Source organism: Microcaecilia unicolor, chromosome 1 (assembly GCF_901765095.1).
Source record: "Microcaecilia unicolor chromosome 1, aMicUni1.1, whole genome shotgun sequence".
In the NCBI taxonomy this organism is placed as follows: domain Eukaryota; kingdom Metazoa; phylum Chordata; class Amphibia; order Gymnophiona; family Siphonopidae; genus Microcaecilia; species Microcaecilia unicolor.
Window position 1 is genome coordinate 175,920,035 of NC_044031.1, and position 20,333 is coordinate 175,940,367.

Consider the following 20,333-nt stretch of genomic DNA (forward strand, 5'->3'; position numbering starts at 1 on the left):
CACATTTATTCAGAGCAAACTGACCTTCAGTACAGAAACATAATAAGTTCATTATTAGATCATGCTAGGTTGATGCTTAGTGAAGGGGAGAGTGCTCCATTACTCCAATCTGATCTCTCCTCCCCTTTTGATTTGGTGGATGATAACATCTTGTTGCAGATCCTAGAGAAAATAGGTATTGCTGGTAGTGTCTTGAAATGGTTTAATGGTTTTGTGACCTATAGGTTGTATAGGGTTAGGATGAATGGTGCCTTTTCCAGAAGCTGGCATAACCCTTGTGGAGTGCCAGTGTCCACAATAGTGTTTAATTTACACTCATTGGGGTTTGTGTTGGAGAATAATGTATTTTGTTTGTCTTATACCTATGTAGAGGAAATCACAGTACTTATTCCTTTGAGCTCTAGTACAAGACTGATATACCTAGGGTTCAAAACTGCATAAATTTGTTAGGAAAATGGATGCCTTGCCACAAGTTAAAACTCAATACAGACAAGACTAAATTTCTGCTAACTGATAACAAATCAGATGTTATTCCTAAATCTATCTGCATTGGTGAAGCAGAATATAAATTATCTCCAATGATAAAATGTTGGGTGTCCTGGTTGATAGCTCTGTCTCTATGGAAGCTCAAATTACTTCTCTAGTGAAGAAATTGTTTTTGTTGATGAGAAAACTTTGCTGTATTCAAAATTGTTTTAAGATAGATCAATTTAGACTCCAAGTACAGGTTCTGCTGCTGTCACAACTAGATTATTGTAACCTTGGTCATCTGGGTTGCACTAAGCATCAGTTAAAAGGCTACAGACCGTACAGAACACAGCAGTACGTTTGATTTTTGTTTGAATTAAATTTGACAGAATTTCGTTATTCTATGTTAAACTTCATTGGCTTACTATTGAGGCTATAACTTTGTTTAAATTGGCCTGTCTTTTATACAAAATGCTACACGGTTTGGAACCAATGTATCTATATTCCCAACTCCATTCTACTGTCGCTCTTAGGTATAGAAGGCCAAATTGTGCCACTTTAATTTAATTTCCTTCATTGAGAGGCAGGAAAAGGTTAAAAATATTTGAGATGACATTGGCGTTTCAGGCTGCCAGACACTGGAAAGAGTTTTCTGTGGTATTTTGGTCCTCTTATTCCTATTTGTCTTATAAGAAAATGTTAAGACTTTGCTTTTTCAGAAATTTATATCACATAATGGTTTATAAGTTTTTCATTTCAAGGGTTTTTTTTTTACTCATTGTCCTCCCAGAGGATTGTTGTAGCTCTTGATGTTTTGTAACCTGCTTCAAACTGCAAGGTGTTAGCGGGGTATAAGACCAGATGTTATATGTTATAGCCTCTAGACAAAGTCTCTTCATGTGGTCCAAAAATATTATGTTAATGTCTATCAGTGGCTTCACACAACCTTTTAGACATTTATCATTACAGAACTAGCTTTGTTTTGTACAATATAAACATCTTAAGGATATTACCTTTGGATTTCGAAGGAAAAGAGCTTTAAGGATCAGTGAGTGCACATCTCCAATGGGTGGATAATGCATGAGAAGTCCCAAACAGGTCTGATAATTACTTGATATCACTAAAAGAAACAGAAATTTAAAAAAAATTATACATTACAGCTCTTGGAAACAAAGTTCTAATTGGGCATTCTCATAATCTGACAATAAAATAATAAAGCAATATATTTTCACAGTTTCAGGTGCTAAAATTTGTTACCGTTAGTCTGAAGAAAAAAGCACAATGTTTCAAAATGCTCTACCATGCATCATCTTGCACAATTGTCCAGATGTTTTATTACCAATGAACCATTTAAATCTAGTTTTTTAAATTAGTTATGACACTGATTTGCAGCAGATTTTTGAGAATCAATAAAACCTCTCTATAGTATTTTCTCGCACAGCATTTCAGGGTCCTCAAAGTAGCTAGCTATCACTTTCCTGATTCTTCCCTGTTACTACATTCAACAAAGAAGCCCTCAAATGATAATTCCATATAAAAATATTCTTTCACAGATTCCTATTTTCAAACTCTTTTATTTTATATCCTGTACCAATAAAAATCAATAACTACAACCCCAATGGAATTTATTGACTTCAAAAGGGAATTTTTAGTTTCTTTTATAATTATTATTATTATTCAGAAAGCCTGAATTCCCATCAGAACTGCTGAGCTCCCAATTTCACTGTAAGCCTGAACTTACTTTAGAACTGTTGAGCTCCCACTTTTACAGCAGCCTACACATTTATTAGAACTGCTGAGCTCCCATTTTTACAGTAGCCTACACTCTTATTAGAGCAGCTGAGCTCCAATCTTCATTGTAGCCTGCTCTTGGGGAAGGCTTTCCTCAGCCATCATCTACCATCTTTTACAACACAATTTCAAACCAGGCAGACAGTTGGTGATGCCAGCAAGCACGTCACACAATAGGCAGCCTGCTTCTGAGGCGCTGCACCTCAGGCACCGCATCAAAGGGGCATGTCCCTTTGTGCGTCCCTTCGAACTTTATCGAGGTGCAGTCCCTCAGAAGAAGGTCCCACATTCTAGTACCTAATAAGGTCTCCTATTCTCTTTGAACTTGAATATAACTACTGAAGTGTCAAAATCCACCCTACACCCTCTAAACATCATTAGTATCTGCAGTTCCAAGCCCCAGTCTACCTAGGAGGCTATATCGGACCTTCCTTTACCACTGCATTGCAACAAACCAATCAGGTTCCTGCTCCACTTTGAATCTGCCTACAACTGCTGAAGCTTGTGCCCCTTCATACGCAACATCGATAGTGTCTTCGGAAGGACGCTGTACCAAGTTTGTTAATTTATACCCTTTGTGATCATCTTTGAAAGATGATGTTGACGAATGCATGACCGTCAACAATAGCGGAATATCAAAGTGCATCATTTCCCGCTATTTGGAGGTGGTTTAGCTATTATTTATAAATCATTCCTCCAGGTAAAAACTATTACTGAATTTGAATTCCCTAACCTAGAAATTGTTGCCTGCTCTATAAAAGGTGATTCCCTATCCAAATCTATCTGCCATCTATTACTATATTGTCCTTCCAATAGCTGGAAATTGTCCAAGACCGAACTTACTGAATTTATTTCCAACATATGTGTCAATAATGACAATATCATTATGACTGGATATATCAACTTACATCTTGAAAATGCTACTAATGTACATACTAAGGAATTCCTTGATTTCCTTTATGTCTGGCAATTCTATGTCCTCCCACATCAAAGGACATCAGCTAGATTTATTAGCAATCAAATTTATAGACCCTATTAACTTTCACATATCTGAACCACAATGGTCCTCGATACCTTGGTCAGATCATAGCAGCCTTTCTTTCAAGGTAAACTGGAAAGAATCCACCCATTCATCTAAGCCTACTAACACATCACGTACCTTCAAAACCAGAGGTAAAATTGACCCCTCAAAATTTGGTCAAACGAACAGCTTGCTATCTTACTTTCCTCTAATCCGTCTACTAATTTCATCGAACAATGGAACACTTGCAAAACTGTTCTAGACAATTTTTTACCAATTACAAACAAATCCTGACCAAAAAAAGAAGTTATCTCCATGGTTTAACAAAGATCTCCTACAAATGAAACATAAATGTAGAAGACAAGAAAGAATTTGGATCAAAAACAAATCCAATGAACAATGGACTAATTGAAAAGAAAAACTCCTAAAATCATATAAGAGCATGATTATCAAAGCAAAAACCACTTATTATTCAAAACTTATAGGCAAAAAAACAGTTAATCCACAAAATCTTTACACACTAGCAAATAAGCTATTGAATACTCAACCTGTTAACTATTACAAACAAACCCACTCCAACAGCTTTGGTAATAAAATATTAAGGGCCCCTTTTATCAAGCTGCGGAAAAAGGAGGCCGGTGCTGGCGTTGGCGCGTATTTTACATGTGTGCCGAGGCCCTCTGTTACTGCAGCTGGTATGATTAGTATAAGAGAGGGTAGACAGAATAGGATAGTATAATTTGGGAGAAAAGGGGTAAGGAGGGATAAAATAAAGGGGAGATGGAGAAGAGAAGGATGGGATGAGTAGAGGGAGAATGGGGAGGTGGGGTATCATCAGACTAGGTAGCTCTCCTATCTCTCTAATGGAATCTTGGGCATCCAATTTCAAATTAAAACCCAACACCGATAAAACTAAATTCTTAATAGTTACTAATCCTCATCACGCTATAAATCTGAAATCATTTACCATTGAGAACATCACATAACCCCTTGACTCAAATATGAAAATCTTAGGATTCACAATTGACTAGAGTGAGGAATTATCTAACCAAATCTCCAAAATGGTCTCAAGTGTCTTCAATTCATTATGGAAATTGAGGAGACTAAGACCATTCTTCACAAAATCAGTCTTCTGTACCCTAATTCAATCCTTAGTCCTAACAAAATTTGATTACTGCAACTATTTACGCAGGACTTAAAGGGGATCTCCTAAAAAAACTACAAACTGCTCAAAACACTGCCACACGTCTCATATTCAGACTACCGTGCTTCACCAAAGCAACCCCCCCTTCTGCACAATTTGCACTGGCTGCCAATAAAAGATATAATATCATTCAAGATATGTACCTTCATTTCAGGGCTTTTTTTTGTGCCACCACTCCTGTGTATCCTAGTTAATCCTAGCCCTTTACCTTTTTCCTCCATATTTCAATTATTACTACTACTACTACTATTTAACATTTCTAAAGCGCTACTAGGGTTACGCAGCGCTGTACAATTTAACATAGAAGGACAGTCCCTGCTCAAAGAGTTTACAATCTAATAGACAAATGTACAGTCTGTCAAGTGGGGGCAGTCAAATTGGGGCAGTCTAGATTTCTTGAAAGGTATAAAGGTTAGGTGCCGAAAGCAACATTGAAGAGGTGGACTTTGAGCAAGGATTTGAAGATGTAGGGAGGGGGCTTGGCGTAAGGGCTCAGAAAGTTTATTCCAGGCATAGGGTGAGGCGAGGCAGAATGGGCGGAGCCTGGAGTTGGCGGTGGTGGAGAAGGGTACTGAGAAGAGGGATTTGTCCTGTGAGCGGAGGTTTCGGGCGGGAATGTAACGGGAGATGAGGGTAGACAGGTAATGAGGGGCTGTAGACTGAGTGCATTTGTAGGTGAGAAGGAGAAGCTTGAACTGTATGCGGTATCTGATCGGAAGCCAGTGAAGTGACCTGAGGAGAGGGGTGATATGAGTATATCGGTTCAGGCAGAATATAGGACGTGCCGCAGAGTTCTGAACGGATTGAAGGGGGATAGATGGTTAAGTGGGAGGCCAGTGAGGAGTAGGTTGCAGTAGTCAAGGCGAGAGGTAATGAGAGCGTGGATGAGAGTTCGGGTGGTGTGCTCAGAGAGGAGAGGGCAAATTTTGCTGATGTTAAAGAGGAAGAAGCGACAGGTCTTGGCTGTCTGCTGGATACGCGCAGAGAAGGAGAGGGAGGAGTCGAAGATGACTCTGAGGTTGCAGGTGGATGAGACGGGAAGGATGAGGGTGTTATCAACAGAGATCGAGAGCGGAGGAAGAGGAGAAGAGGGTTTTGGAGGAAAGACGATAAGCTCGGTCTTGGCCATGTTCAGTTTCAGGTGGCGGTTGGACATCCATGCAGCAATGTCAGATAAGCAGGCCGATACCTTGGCCTGGGTCTCCGCGGTGATGTCTGGTGTGGAGAGATACAGCTGGGTGTCATCAGCATAAAGATGATACTGGAAACCATGAGATGAGATCAGTGAGCCCAGGGAAGAGGTGTAGATTGAAAAGAGAAGGGGTCCAAGGACAGATCCCTGGGGAACTCCAACAGAGAGCGGGATGAGGGTGGAGGAAGATCCATGAGAGTGTACTCTGAAGGTGTGGTGGGAGAGATAGGAGGAGAACCAGGAGAGGACAGAGCCCTGGAACCCAAATGAGGACAGTGTGGCAAGAAGTAAATCGTGACTGACAGTGTCAAAAGCGGCGGATAGATCGAGGAGGATGAGGATGGAGTAGTGGCCTCTGGATTTGGCAAGGAACAGGTCATTACAGACTTTAGAGAGTGCTGTTTCTGTTGAGTGTAGAGGGCGAAAACCGGATTGAAGTGGATCGAGGATGGCCTGAGAGGAGAGAAAATCACTAAGTATTTAATCACATCTGTTCCTAACTCATGTTTTACTGGTCTAACATTATATAATGTATTTTACTTTCTGTTACTACATTTGGAACATGTTCATGCTTTTCTAATTGTTATGTAAGCCACACTGAACCTGAGTTCTACTTGGGCTAATGTGGGATATAAACGTCATAAATAAAATAAAATAAAATAAATTATATATAAAATGAAGAATGCCACATAGTCCTCAAAGTATTCTTTGCAGTTGTCATTTGATCTTTTTCTAAGTTGGCCTTATTATGAGTGCAATTATTTAACATATTATTCCAGACAGGTCCATGTAAACTACTTCATTTCTTTTTTTTACCATCTAAATCCAAACAATCCATCTGCCATGGCTGTCAAAGCACAGCCTATTAATGATGCTTATTTAGTATGCCAAACAGACTGCCTCCAACCATACTAATTTTAAGTATGTAAGTATCATATAAAGTAACAAAACTTCCATTTCCTGAAAAATTTAGTTGTGGGTGACAAACCTTTTCTGTCAGGTTCAACTTTTAGTGGGAAAATCAACATAAGAGATTGGTTTCACAGTTAGTCGGCCTGCTTGCCTACAAATGTTTAATTTCTTTCTATGAGAGGATTATAGGGAATAGAGGACTGGGCAAAATGAATAATTATAATTGGTGTAAGAAACCACTTTATCATCTTCATTTCTGTTGCTGATCCGACAGCTTGTAATTTCATACATCTGCTTTCATTTGTAAAGCACTTACTTATCCTGCTCATTCTTTTATCTGCTCTGTCTTTTCTTTTTCTAGCCTGTTTGTTTTCCTTGCTCATTTACACATACCTGTTTTTATTCTACAATCAACCAAGATGACATAATAAATACAGTACAACAGTCAGTCAAGAACTTTTATCTGAGAATAATCAGAAAAATATCACTGAATACCTCTCACTCATAGAAAAGCCATACATTTGTATAAATTAGGATGCTAGTTTAAAATATTTTTAAGAAGCTTAACTAAACTGGAAGTTTCTGTACTAAAATTCAGGGTATACCATTTTCCATTTATTTACAAAATTTATCACTCATTTCTACAACTTTTTTTGAAGTAAGGGACAACAGCCATAAATAGTGATCTTTGGAGATGCTAGAAGATCACTAACATAAATTTATCCACAACAATAAACAAAACCCCTATCACTGATGCCCACAATAAAATAACAAACCAAACCCACAATAGCCCTCATAAAACCCCCCACAAAAGTACAGTCCATACCCTCAAGCACAGCACACAATTAATTCAAATTATGTATAAACTAGGAAAAAATGCCCGTTTCTGAGCGCAATGAAACGGGCGCTAGCAAGGGGCCCCCTCTCTCCGTCCCTCCGAGCTACTTGCCTTGTTTGCTGTGGCATTTCCGTTTCGGCCCTCGTCGAGTGTCATAGCTCCGCCCTCGATGTCATGACGTTTTGACGCGAGGGCGGTGCAGACACTCCAGTGCACACCGGATATCTCGGGCGCCTCAACTTCCGTGGAGGCTTCAGAAAGTTGGGGTTGCCTTTTATATAGAGAGATTCTTCCACAAATCCAGAAGGTTAATATTCAGCCAGTAGTGGTCAGCATTTTGTTTTTTAAATGTTCACCATGGCTAGCTTAATTAGCCCTGGATATTCAGTTCCAGGCCATGTGCAGGCCCCAGCACTGAATATTCGGGGCTAATTTAAACTGCCCAGGCCACTGGACCTTATGTGGTCCTGGCCGATATTCAGCTGGGGTCTGCATAAGAAAGGTGTGCAGGCACTGGCGGAATATCAGCTAGGACTGAATAACTATCTTCTTTTTTTTTAATTTTCTTTTCCCCCTTATCCCCTTCTCACCTACCAAAGCAGCCCCTCTCCTTCTGGGCACCCTCCCCCCAGCCCGCAACATTACCAACCCCCCCCCCCCCCCAAGAACATCCCCTACAACCTATAAGGGTTCAAGAAAGAGAGCTAAGCATATGATGCTGCTCTCACATCATAGGCTATACCCCATTCAATGGCATTCATTACTCAAATATCGAATGTCATGGCCTGGGAACCAATCATGGAACAGAATACACAGTGATTCAACACCACTCTAATCAATCGCAAAAAAAAAGAGCATGTAAACTAATAAAAAAAAGTGATATCATTCAATTTTTGCATTAAAGCCACTCAGCTTGAGAGATTTCAACCTAAAAATCTAGCGTTGCTCTGCTTGCCATGACGTTTGATATTTGAGTAGTGAATGCCAATGAATGGGGTATAGTCTGCAATATGAGAGCAGCAGTGTACGATGAGCTCTCTTACTTTTTGAAGTAAGAAGAGTTTTAAGAGACATTCTATTGTGTATCTACTGGAGTGGAAGAAGATCTCACTATGATTATTTTTTTGTAGATTTCTGGCGCCTGAAATTTGGGCACTGCAAATCCCCGACGCAGTTATCGAAACACTGGCCACAGTTGAACAGCTGCGGTAGTTGAAAAGCTGAAGTTAAATATTTACTTATAAGAAGATATTTGTAAGGAGCTTCTTGATATTATTAATAATAAAGACACAGGAGGTTTTTTTGTGCCTACGATCGAGACACAGAACCCTTATAGACTGTTGCTTATGAAGTTGTTCCTTTTCAGGCTGACAATAGGAACAAGAGCTATATTTCCAATATCTCGAGAAACCCAACCCTGCTTTAATGCAGCATTGACAAACAAAGTAAACCATGTTAATAATTTAACAGGAGGTTCTCTCAGTAAGTAAGAAGGAACATAACCTAACAGAGAACACGATCTAGAAACCTACTTACTAAAGGGTGTATAAAAGATGAAAATACAGGCTCAAAAGTAGACCATAGTCTGTCTGAAGGGATACCTGCAGAAGCCATATAGTCAATATGTAGCTTAACAACCAACAGAGTCTAATGAATATTATTTACTTTAGAAGCAAAATAATTGGCCAAAGCCTCTGCAGAATGTTGAACAATAATAGAAGAATTTGACAACAATAAGTTTTCCTGTAACAAACCAAATAACTTCTTTAAATTAGGTCTTTCAATCCCCACTAACTTGGAATAATATGTTCTTTTAGCTAAATTTAAACCTCTTATACTCTGCCTGAGCAGTCTTCCAACAATCCTTCTCTACATCACTCTTAGATTTTCTCCAACTAGGTTCCAACCTTCAACATTTCTTACATTCTAAAAGCTCATTAGAAAACCAAGAAGATTTAACCCTTCTCGAGACTTTAGCAACACATTCTGGAGCCATTTATTTATTGCATTTGTATCCCACATTTTCCCACCTCTTTGCAGGCTCAATGTGGCTTACAATACATCATGAATGGTGGAAATACATAAGAAAATAGACATTTAGTATTACAGAAAGATCTTGGGTAACATGGTAATGATAAAACATGACAGTAGTGTAACAAGCAAATATTGTAAGACAATTCTGGATATCTGTGTAGGAGTTCACATTTGTCGATTTTTGTGGTATGCCTTGTTAAAGAGATGGGTCTTCAATAGTTTGCGAAAGTTAGTTAGTTCATAGATCGTTTTTAAGCTACGCGGCAGCGTATTCCAGAATTGTGTGCTCAAGTAGGAAAAGGTTGATGCATACGTTAGTTTGTATTTTAGACCTTTACAGTTGGGGAAGTGAAGATTGAGGAATGTGCAGGATGTTTTTTTAGCACTCCTGGGTGGTAAGTCTATCAGGTCTGACATGTAGGCTGGGGCATCTCCGTGAATGATTTTGTGAACTAGGGTACATATTTTGAACGTGATGTGTTCTTTAAGTGGGAGCCAGTGTAGCTTTTCTTGTAGGGGCTTAGCACTTTCATATTTTGTTTTACCGAATATGAGTCTAGCTGCAGTGTTTTGAGCTGTCTGGAGTTTCTTGATTATTTGCTCTTTGCAGCCAGCGTAGAGTGCGTTGCAGTAGTCTAGATGACTGAGTACCATTGATTGTAACAGGTTACAGAAGACGGTCCTTGGGAAGAAAGGTCTTACTCTTTTTAAATTTCCACATTGAGTGGAACATCTTCTTGGTTGTGTTTTTCGCATGATTCTCAAGTGTTAGGTGTCGGTCAATGGTAACTCCAAGAATTTTTAGGGTGTCCGAAATTGGAAGATTCAGTGTTGGTGTGTTAATGGTGGTGAATTTGTTCGTGTTATGTTGAGAGGTCAGTATTAGGCATTGGGTTTTTTCTGCATTGAGTTTCAGCTGAAATGCATCCGCCCATGCATGCATGATACGTAGGCTTTGGTTGATGTCACTGGAAATTTCCTTTAAATCTTGTTTAAATGGGATGTAGATCGTTACGTCATCTGCGTATATGTATGGGTTGAGGTTTTGGTTTGATAGTAGTTTGGCCAAGGGTATCATCATTAAGTTGAATAAGGTCGGTGAGAGGGGGGATCCCTGTGGAACTCTGCATTCAGGTATCCATTTGGCTGATGAAGTCAAATTAGATGTCACTTGGTATGATCGTGTGGTTAGGAACCCCTTGAACCAATTGAGAACGTTGCCTCCAATTCCGAAGTACTTGAGGTTATGTAGTAGTATTCCATGATCAACCATGTCGAAGGCGCTAGACATGCCAAATTGTAGAAGTAGTATGTTCTTGCCAGTTGCAATTATTTGTTTGAATTTATTCATGAGAGTAACTAGTACTGTTTCAGTACTGTGGTTAGACCGAAATCCTGACTGAGAGTCGTGTAGTATTGAGAATTTGTTTAAATAGTTTGTGAGTTGTTTGGTCACCATCCCTTCCGTTAGTTTGGTTATTAAGGGAATGGATGCTACTGGCCTGTAGTTAGTTAGTTCACTAGCACTTTTCTTTGTGTCTTTGGGTATGGGGGTGAGTAGAATGTTTCCTTTCTCCTTCGGGAAGAATCCATTTTGTAACATATAGTTCACGTGATTCGTTAGGTCTGTTATAAATTGTTGAGGGGCAGATGTCATAAGGTTGTAAGCATTCTTTAAGTTATATATTTCCAATTAGATAGTAATTCGTTAGGTCTGTTATAAATTGTTGAGGGGCAGATGTCATAAGGTTGTAAGCATTATTTGAGTTATATATTTCCAATTAGATAGTAAAACATCTGGATGATCCTCTATTGTTTTCAGCTGAGGAATGATCTTAGACCAACAGTTTACACTATCAACCCTTCCCAACCTATTGTTTCTAAAACAATTATACTTTTTATCAGAATTAGTAATATTCAGTGTAAAATTACAGCACAAATGATCAGCCCACATCAAAGATTCCCAACTGCAAAAATTTATTAAAGCTGAATCATTAGCAGAAAGAAAATCCAGAGTATGACTCTTCTCTTGAGTTGGAACCATTGGCAGTACTAAAAGCTGTAACGTTTGTAATAATTACAAAAATTCATCCGTATTATCATCACTACTATCCTCAAGATACAAATTATTTATTTTAAAACTTATACCTAAGTGGTTCCCAATAAAACATACATAATAATAACACAGACATACATGCAAACACTTCAGAGAATTATAATAAGTAGCTGCTAAGTCCCTACTACATCAGGTAGAGAATGCCTGAACAAAAAAATGGGTCTTCAAAAACTTCTTAAACTGTCCTACATTTGAATAGAGTCGAAGATGCCCAGGCAAGGCATTCCACAACACTGGGCCTGCAACTGAAAATGTTGCTTTCCTTCTGGGAGCATAATGTGTGATGGGAGCCACAAAGACAATTAAACTATGTGGAAGTTAGGCAATCGCCTAAGTAAAACCAAATTACCTGTTTTTGACCTGCATATATAGATATACACTTGTATCCTAGTTTGTAATGTTATTAGTCCAGTAACCTTGTTTAACTCGTGCCCAGGCAGCTGTCTAGGCATTATTACATTATTTTAGCTAATATTAGTAAACTGCATTCTGAGTTAAGTCAGAGTAAAGCCAAATTCCTCACATCTGATAAGGAAGGGGGTTGCAGCCAGAAATCAGTCTTCCCTACATGGTCAGGGATTTCCCTATTGGCTGGCAGCCAACCTGGGATGGTCAGAGCTGAAGTATATCCTTGTCTATTTTGGCGCCCTTTTCTCTTTGCTCATTTTATCCCCTCCACTTTTTCTCCTTGACTCTCTGCCTTTTCACCTCCTTTGTTGGGACTGCTGGCCTTTTTTCATGCAAAGGAAGCTCTACAGCTAGGCAGAGCTCGGAAGACAGAGAGTAAGAATTTTGGATGCTGTTTTTGTATGTTCCGAGTTCCTGGCTTCTAACTTGTATGCTGTATTCCTGAAACCTACTCATCTTAATCCTGTGAGATACAGAATTATGATATAATCTATTTCGTTAACCCATTCACAAACCATTGACAGTAACTCATCTTAAATTTCTGGATCCACTGATTCCACTGCAATGGAAACTGCATGTTATCTGTAAAGAAATATTAACCTCCAGATCCTGAATCATGTCTCCCAACAGCTTTAGAGAGTAATCCACCTAAGTGGATGAACACAAACTCCCACGTGAAAATAACAGCACAAAAAAAGAGTGGGAAATGGACCCAATGACTCAGGAAAACGGGAAATAAAATACCAAAGAACCACTTTATTCAATGACTCGACACAAGTAAAACTGTGTTTCAGCCAGAAGGCCTGCCTCAGGAGTCCAAAAACAACAAATATTTAAAAACATCAATTCAAATAAAACAAACAAAAATAAACATTTGATAACATAAATTCAAATAAACAACATAATTAAGAAATAATGGTAGAAGATTATGCATCAAAAAAATTTTTTTACTAACAATATATATCTAAAGTAAAATTATCTAAAGTAAAAATATCTAAAGCGAAATGAAATAAACATTTGATAACAAATAAAAATAAAACAAACAAAAATTCAAATGAACAAACGAAGATAAGCATTTGAAATAAAGAACAAAATTAAGAAATAATGGTAGGAAATTATACATCAAAAAAATTTTTTTTAACAATATATGTCTAAAGTAAAATTGTCTAAAATAAAAATACATATATCGGTATATGAAATTATAAGTATGGAGACATGATCTATATAAAGATATACATAAACAATGCGGAATAATAAAATGAACTTATATGGTCTAATAGAGATAACATGAGATAAAAGGCACATATATATACATATAATTATATGTCCATATGTGGGGACTCTGTATGATATCACAGATAAAAAACATAGTAATATATTATATTGTAGGGTGGTAAGATCAGATCGAATTCTTAAATTAAGTTAATGTGTACACATGTAGATCTGTGATTAAGCCAAAGAAAGTCAGAAAAAAAAAAAATATATATATACAGTGGTGGAAATAAGTATTTGATCCCTTGCTGATTTTGTAATTTTGCCCACTGACAAAGACATGAGCAGCCCATAATTGAAGGGTAGGTTATTGGTAACAGTGAGAGATAGCACATCACAAATTAAATCCGGAAAATCACATTGTGGAAAGTATATGAATTTATTTGCATTCTGCAGAGGGAAATAAGTATTTGATCCCCCACCAACCAGTAAGAGATCTGGCCCCTACAGACCAGGTAGATGCTCCAAATCAACTCGTTACCTGCATGACAGACAGCTGTCGGCAATGGTCACCTGTATGAAAGACACCTGTCCACAGACTCAGTGAATCAGTCAGACTCTAACCTCTACAAAATGGCCAAGAGCAAGGAGCTGTCTAAGGATGTCAGGGACAAGATCATACACCTGCACAAGGCTGGAATGGGCTACAAAACCATCAGTAAGACGCTGGGCGAGAAGGAGACAACTGTTGGTGCCATAGTAAGAAAATGGAAGAAGTACAAAATGACTGTCAATCGACAAAGATCTGGGGCTCCACGCAAAATCTCACCTCGTGGGGTATCCTTGATCATGAGGAAGGTTAGAAATCAGCCTACAACTACAAGGGGGGAACTTGTCAATGATCTCAAGGCAGCTGGGACCACTGTCACCACGAAAACCATTGGTAACACATTACGACATAACGGATTGCAATCCTGCAGTGCCCGCAAGGTTCCCCTGCTCCGGAAGGCACATGTGACGGCCCGTCTGAAGTTTGTCAGTGAACACCTGGATGATGCCGAGAGTGATTGGGAGAAGGTGCTGTGGTCAGATGAGACAAAAATTGAGCTCTTTGGCATGAACTCAACTCGCCGTGTTTGGAGGAAGAGAAATGCTGCCTATGACCCAAAGAACACCGTCCCCACTGTCAAGCATGGAGGTGGAAATGTTATGTTTTGGGGGTGTTTCTCTGCTAAGGGCACAGGACTACTTCACCGCATCAATGGGAGAATGGATGGGGCCATGTACCGTACAATTCTGAGTGACAACCTCCTTCCCTCCGCCAGGGCCTTAAAAATGGGTCGTGGCTGGGTCTTCCGGCACGACAATGACCCAAAACATACAGCCAAGGCAACAAAGGAGTGGCTCAGGAAGAAGCACATTAGGGTCATGGAGTGGCCTAGCCAGTCACCAGACCTTAATCCCATTGAAAACTTATGGAGGGAGCTGAAGCTGCGAGTTGCCAAGCGACAGCCCAGAACTCTTAATGATTTAGAGATGATCTGCAAAGAGGAGTGGACCAAAATTCCTCCTGACATGTGTGCAAACCTCATCATCAACTACAGAAGACGTCTGACCGCTGTGCTTGCCAACAAGGGTTTTGCCACCAAGTATTAGGTCTTGTTTGCCAGAGGGATTAAATACTTATTTCCCTCTGCAGAATGCAAATAAATTCATATACTTTCCACAATGTGATTTTCCGGAATTTAATTTGTGATGTGCTATCTCTCACTGTTACCAATAACCTACCCTTCAATTATGGGCTGCTCATGTCTTTGTCAGTGGGCAAACTTACAAAATCAGCAAGGGATCAAATACTTATTTCCACCACTGTACATATACATACATACGCTCATATACACACATATATACATATATAAACATACACATACATATTGTATGTCCATGTATTTTTGAATATTATTAAAAAGATATAATATTATTATTTAGCCATGCACACAACACGTTTACCAAGAGGGTGTGAAGTGACTGATGCAAAAAGTATGAAATGCAGTGGAAAAAAGAATGAAATAAAGATGTTTCTATAAAGAAGAACAGAGTGACCGACCTTGTGATCCTTGTAAAAAACTTGGGGTCGGATAGTCTATAGAGAAAAAAATATATGAGAGGAGAACAAGCATCATTGATACAATTAAGGCTACACCAGAAATATATTGTCTTTTAAAGGAAATGTCCACAGGACAGGAAGATATGCGCAGTGCTTCCACTGCATGGCGTTTGTGATTTAAATAGGAAAACGTAAGTCAGGGATACAGTGGGGGAAATAAGTATTTGATCCCTTGCTGATTTTGTAAGTTTGCCCACTGACAAAGACATGAGCAGCCCATAATTGAAGGGTAGGTTATTGGTAACAGTGAGAGATAGCACATCACAAATTAAATCCGGAAAATCACATTGTGGAAAGTATATGAATTTATTTGCATTCTGCAGAGGGAAATAAGTATTTGATCCCCCACCAACCAGTAAGAGATCTGGCCCCTACAGACCAGGTAGATGCTCCAAACCAACTCGTTACCTGCATGACAGACAGCTGTCGGCAATGGTCACCTGTATGAAAGACACCTGTCCATAGACTCAGTGAATCAGTCAGACTCTAACCTCTACAAAATGGCCAAGAGCAAGGAGCTGTCTAAGGATGTCAGGGACAAGATCATACACCTGCACAAGGCTGGAATGGGCTACAAAACCATCAGTAAGACGCTGGGCGAGAAGGAGACAACTGTTGGTGCCATAGTAAGAAAATGGAAGAAGTACAAAATGACTGTCAATCGACAAAGATCTGGGGCTCCACGCAAAATGTCACCTCGTGGGGTATCCTTGATCATGAGGAAGGTTAGAAATCAGCCTACAACTACAAGGGGGGAACTTGTCAATGATCTCAAGGCAGCTGGGACCACTGTCACCACGAAAACCATTGGTAACACATTACGACATAACGGATTGCAATCCTGCAGTGCCCGCAAGGTCCCCCTGCTCCGGAAGGCACATGTGACGGCCCGTCTGAAGTTTGCCAGTGAACACCTGGATGATGCCGAGAGTGATTGGGAGAAGGTGCTGTGGTCAGATGAGACAAAAATTGAGCTCTTTGGCATGAACTTAACTCGCCGTGTTTGGAGGAAGAGAAATGCTGCCTATGACCCAAAGAACACCGTCCCCACTGTCAAGCATAGAGGTGGAAATGTTATGTTTTGGGGGTGTTTCTCTGCTAAGGGCACAGGACTACTTCACCGCATCAATGGGAGAATGGATGGGGCCATGTACCGTACAATTCTGAGTGACAACCTCCTTCCCTCCGCCAGGGCCTTAAAAATGGGTCATGGCTGGGTCTTCCAGCACGACAATGACCCAAAACATACAGCCAAGGCAACAAAGGAGTGGCTCAGGAAGAAGCACATTAGGGTCATGGAGTGGCCTAGCCAGTCACCAGACCTTAATCCCATTGAAAACTTATGGAGGGAGCTGAAGATGCGAGTTGCCAAGCGACAGCCCAGAACTCTTAATGATTTAGAGATGATCTGCAAAGAGGAGTGGACCAAAATTCCTCCTGACATGTGTGCAAACCTCATCATCAACTACAGAAGACGTCTGACCGCTGTGCTTGCCAACAAGGGTTTTGCCACCAAGTATTAGGTCTTGTTTGCCAGAGGGATTAAATACTTATTTCCCTCTGCAGAATGCAAATAAATTCATATACTTTCCACAATGTGATTTTCCGGATTTAATTTGTGATGTGCTATCTCTCACTGTTACCAATAACCTACCCTTCAATTATGGGCTGCTCATGTCTTTGTCAGTGGGCAAACTTACAAAATCAGCAAGGGATCAAATACTTATTTCCCCCACTGTATATACACAGTGCTGCAACTGTACGGTGTTTGTACTATCGCACAGCGTTTGCGGTTATTACGGGGCAGCCAAGTGAGATCACAAAATCAGTAACTATGAACATCTGCAAGCTGTAAAGTATTCTCAAAAAAAACCTGAGGTCGAATGGTCTATAGAAAATTTTTTTTTTATATATACAGCTAAGGCTACACCAAAAATATATTGTCCTTTAGAAACAGGAAATATGGTTTAAATGGAAAAACGTAGGTCAGGGCAGTGTGCACAGTGCTGCAACTGCACAGTGTTTGTACTCCCATACAGCGTTTACGATTATAACATGGCAGGCAAGAAAAAATGTCAGCCAATAAAAAATGAAAAAATGCAAAATCAATGACTATGAACGTCTGCGAGCTGTTAAATGAGCATAATGCAAGTCTAAATAATATATACTTTGCCTTCTGTCGCTATGAATGTCTCTCGTAGACAAACAAAATAAAAGATTTTTAGTGCCTTATGTCGCTATAAATATCTTCCATGAACAAGCGGAAGAAAGCGTATTTACCTTGAAAAAGACCTTTATGAAATCTTGTTGGCGAAGCGTCTCGTTATACTTGAAATGACTATGGAAGAAGAAACGTATGTTATAAATGCTATGTTTGGCGCCAAAAGGGAAAGAGAGACGTATTGTGTAAGTATGCTGATTGGATGAAGCATGATCATGTGATGATTAGTGTAATAGAGTGTGTCCAATCAGAGTATCAAAAAAACGGAAGATTGACATAATGGTAGACCAATAATGAGCATGAATGAGCATAAACTAAAAATAAACGTAAGGATGACGTGTCCAATAAAGGAAGAGAATGTCATTGTTGCCGAGCGATATATCTGGTTTCAAAAGAACGCTGTGAATGTCAAATGACACAATGAATGAAAAAGATGAGTAACGAAATAATAAAAACGCTGTGTTTAAATGAAGGAACAAAGTAGCTTAGATTTGTTAAAAGTTATAGTAAGAAGTGAAGATTGGAATGGTTGGAGAACGGAGTCTCTATGGAAAAAACTAAAACAAAACAAAACAAAACAAAATGCGATCCAATAAGGACAAAGAATGCTAATGTGAATGTTAGAGTATAAATGTGTATGTGCATGAACGTATGCTATAAAAATAAAATTCCTGATATTAAAAAAAATGATAAAAAAGATATATATTATTGAAAGGTCAATCAGTTAAGATGCATATACATACTTATTTATCTCCACATATCCATACATGAGATATAGATTGGTATGTATATAGTAAAAAAACTATAATCTAAAAAGAATATATACATATATGTGCCTAATGGGTTTACAAAAAAATGAGAAAGGTCAATCAGTTAAGATGCATATACATACTTATTTATCTCCACATATCCATACATGAGATATAGATTGGTATGTATGTAGTAAAAAAACTATAATCTAAAAAGAATATATACATATATGTGCCTAATGGGTTTACAAAAAAATTATGTCACCAACGTATATATAAATATAAAAGTACAGAACGAATGGAAATACATATATATATGTGTATATGCACTCATACATGCACACGCATGTCTATGAGATAAAAACAGTGCATCCGTATATAATGTTTAATAATCTATTTTGGGATTAAAACAATGCATACCATATATAATGTTTAATCAACTATTTTGGTCTGAACAATGGATGAAAAAACAGAAAAAAGATAACTTCTCTATTGGTGGGATGTTTCTAAGGGCATCATACCTAAACATTGCAAAGGTTAGAAAATTGTTATAGTTAGACGGAGAGATCTAGTTCACTATTGAGTCCTTCAGGAGCGAGGGTTTTAAATTCAAAAATCAATTTTTGTTCCTCTCTCAGAAGTAGAGTATCAATATTTCCACCTCTCTTGTTGATTTGTAATGTTTTAAAAACCAAGAATTTAAGATCAGAGATATCATGGTTGGCAGTAAGCCAATGGGTGACCAGTGGAGCACTTTCAATTTTTCTATTGATACAACTGCGGTGTTCTATCAATCTTGTTTTTATGGCTCTAACAGTCTTACCAATATATAGCTTAAGGCACGGGCATTGTATAATATAAATGACGCATGCAGTATTGCAATCTGAGGTGTGACGTAAATGGAAGGTCTGAAGGGTTGTGGGATGCAAAAAAATAGACGTATCCATGGAGTGTTTGCATACACTACATTTACCACAAGGACGGTGACCATGGTGGATTAGAGGTTCTCTTCTTTCTGGTAAATGAGATGGTATTAGATGTTCTTTAAGATTTTTATTTCTTGAATAAGCCACAACTAAGTTTTTGTCTTTGAAGCAGTCTAGATTATCTAAAATGTGCCAATTGCGTCTTATTGATCTCTGTATGTCTTTTGCTAAATGAGAAAAACGTAGGGTACATACAATGTCCGGTTTTTCTCTGTGCGTGGTGGATTGTAATAAAACAGACCTATCTTTGGAGAGTGCTTTCGTATATCCGTCCTTAATGCATTTTTCCGGATAGCCTCTATTGAAAAATCTCTTGCTTAATTGTTCTGCTTGCGTGTTGAAATCTTCAAAACTTGAGCAAATCCTGCGTAATCTCAAAAATTGGCTAAGTGGTAGGTTTTGCTTCAAAGATGGGTTATGATAACTGGTGTAGTGCAAAAAAACATTTCTATTGGTGGGCTTCCTGTAAATTGATGTCTGAAAAAAATATGTGCCTTTTGAAATATTGAGCTCTAAAAAATGGACTTGTTCTTCATTATACTCCATTTTGAATTTGAGATTGGGGTCTCGTGAGTTGAGCCAAATATGGAATTGTTGCAGGGATTCTACACTGCCTTGCCACAGGATGAAGATGTCATCAATGTATCTTTTATATATCTTAATATGTTCTGAAAAGCAACATGCAGTTAGATGTTGCTTTTCAAAGTCTCCTACATATAGATTGGCCAAATCGGGAGCCATGGTAGAACCCATGGCAGTCCCTTTTACTTGTTGGTAAAAAGTATTCTGAAATAGAAAGTAATTTTTGGTAAGTGCTAATGTCGCACATGTTAGAATGAGGTGATTTGGAATCCTTTTGTGAGTGGTTCTTTTGAGGAGAGTCGATTCTATAATCTGTAATGCTTCCATTTGAGGTATATTCGTGTACAGTGATTCGATATCCAACGTAACCATTAGTGTGTCTGTCAAGGTGCCTTCATAATTTTCCAGTATGTTAATCATATCTGTACTGTC

The 20,333-nt window shown here is 38.7% G+C and overlaps 1 protein-coding gene across 1 annotated transcript in view; it reads right to left on the reverse strand.

The window, feature by feature from the left end:
* Positions 1 to 20,333, reverse strand: part of TBC1D5 (TBC1 domain family member 5) — a 1,081,936-nt gene that overhangs the window by 209,701 nt on the left and 851,902 nt on the right. Inside the window, 1 exon segment of the mRNA XM_030202651.1 lies at positions 1,482 to 1,588. Coding sequence (XP_030058511.1) covers positions 1,482 to 1,588 — 107 coding nt within the window.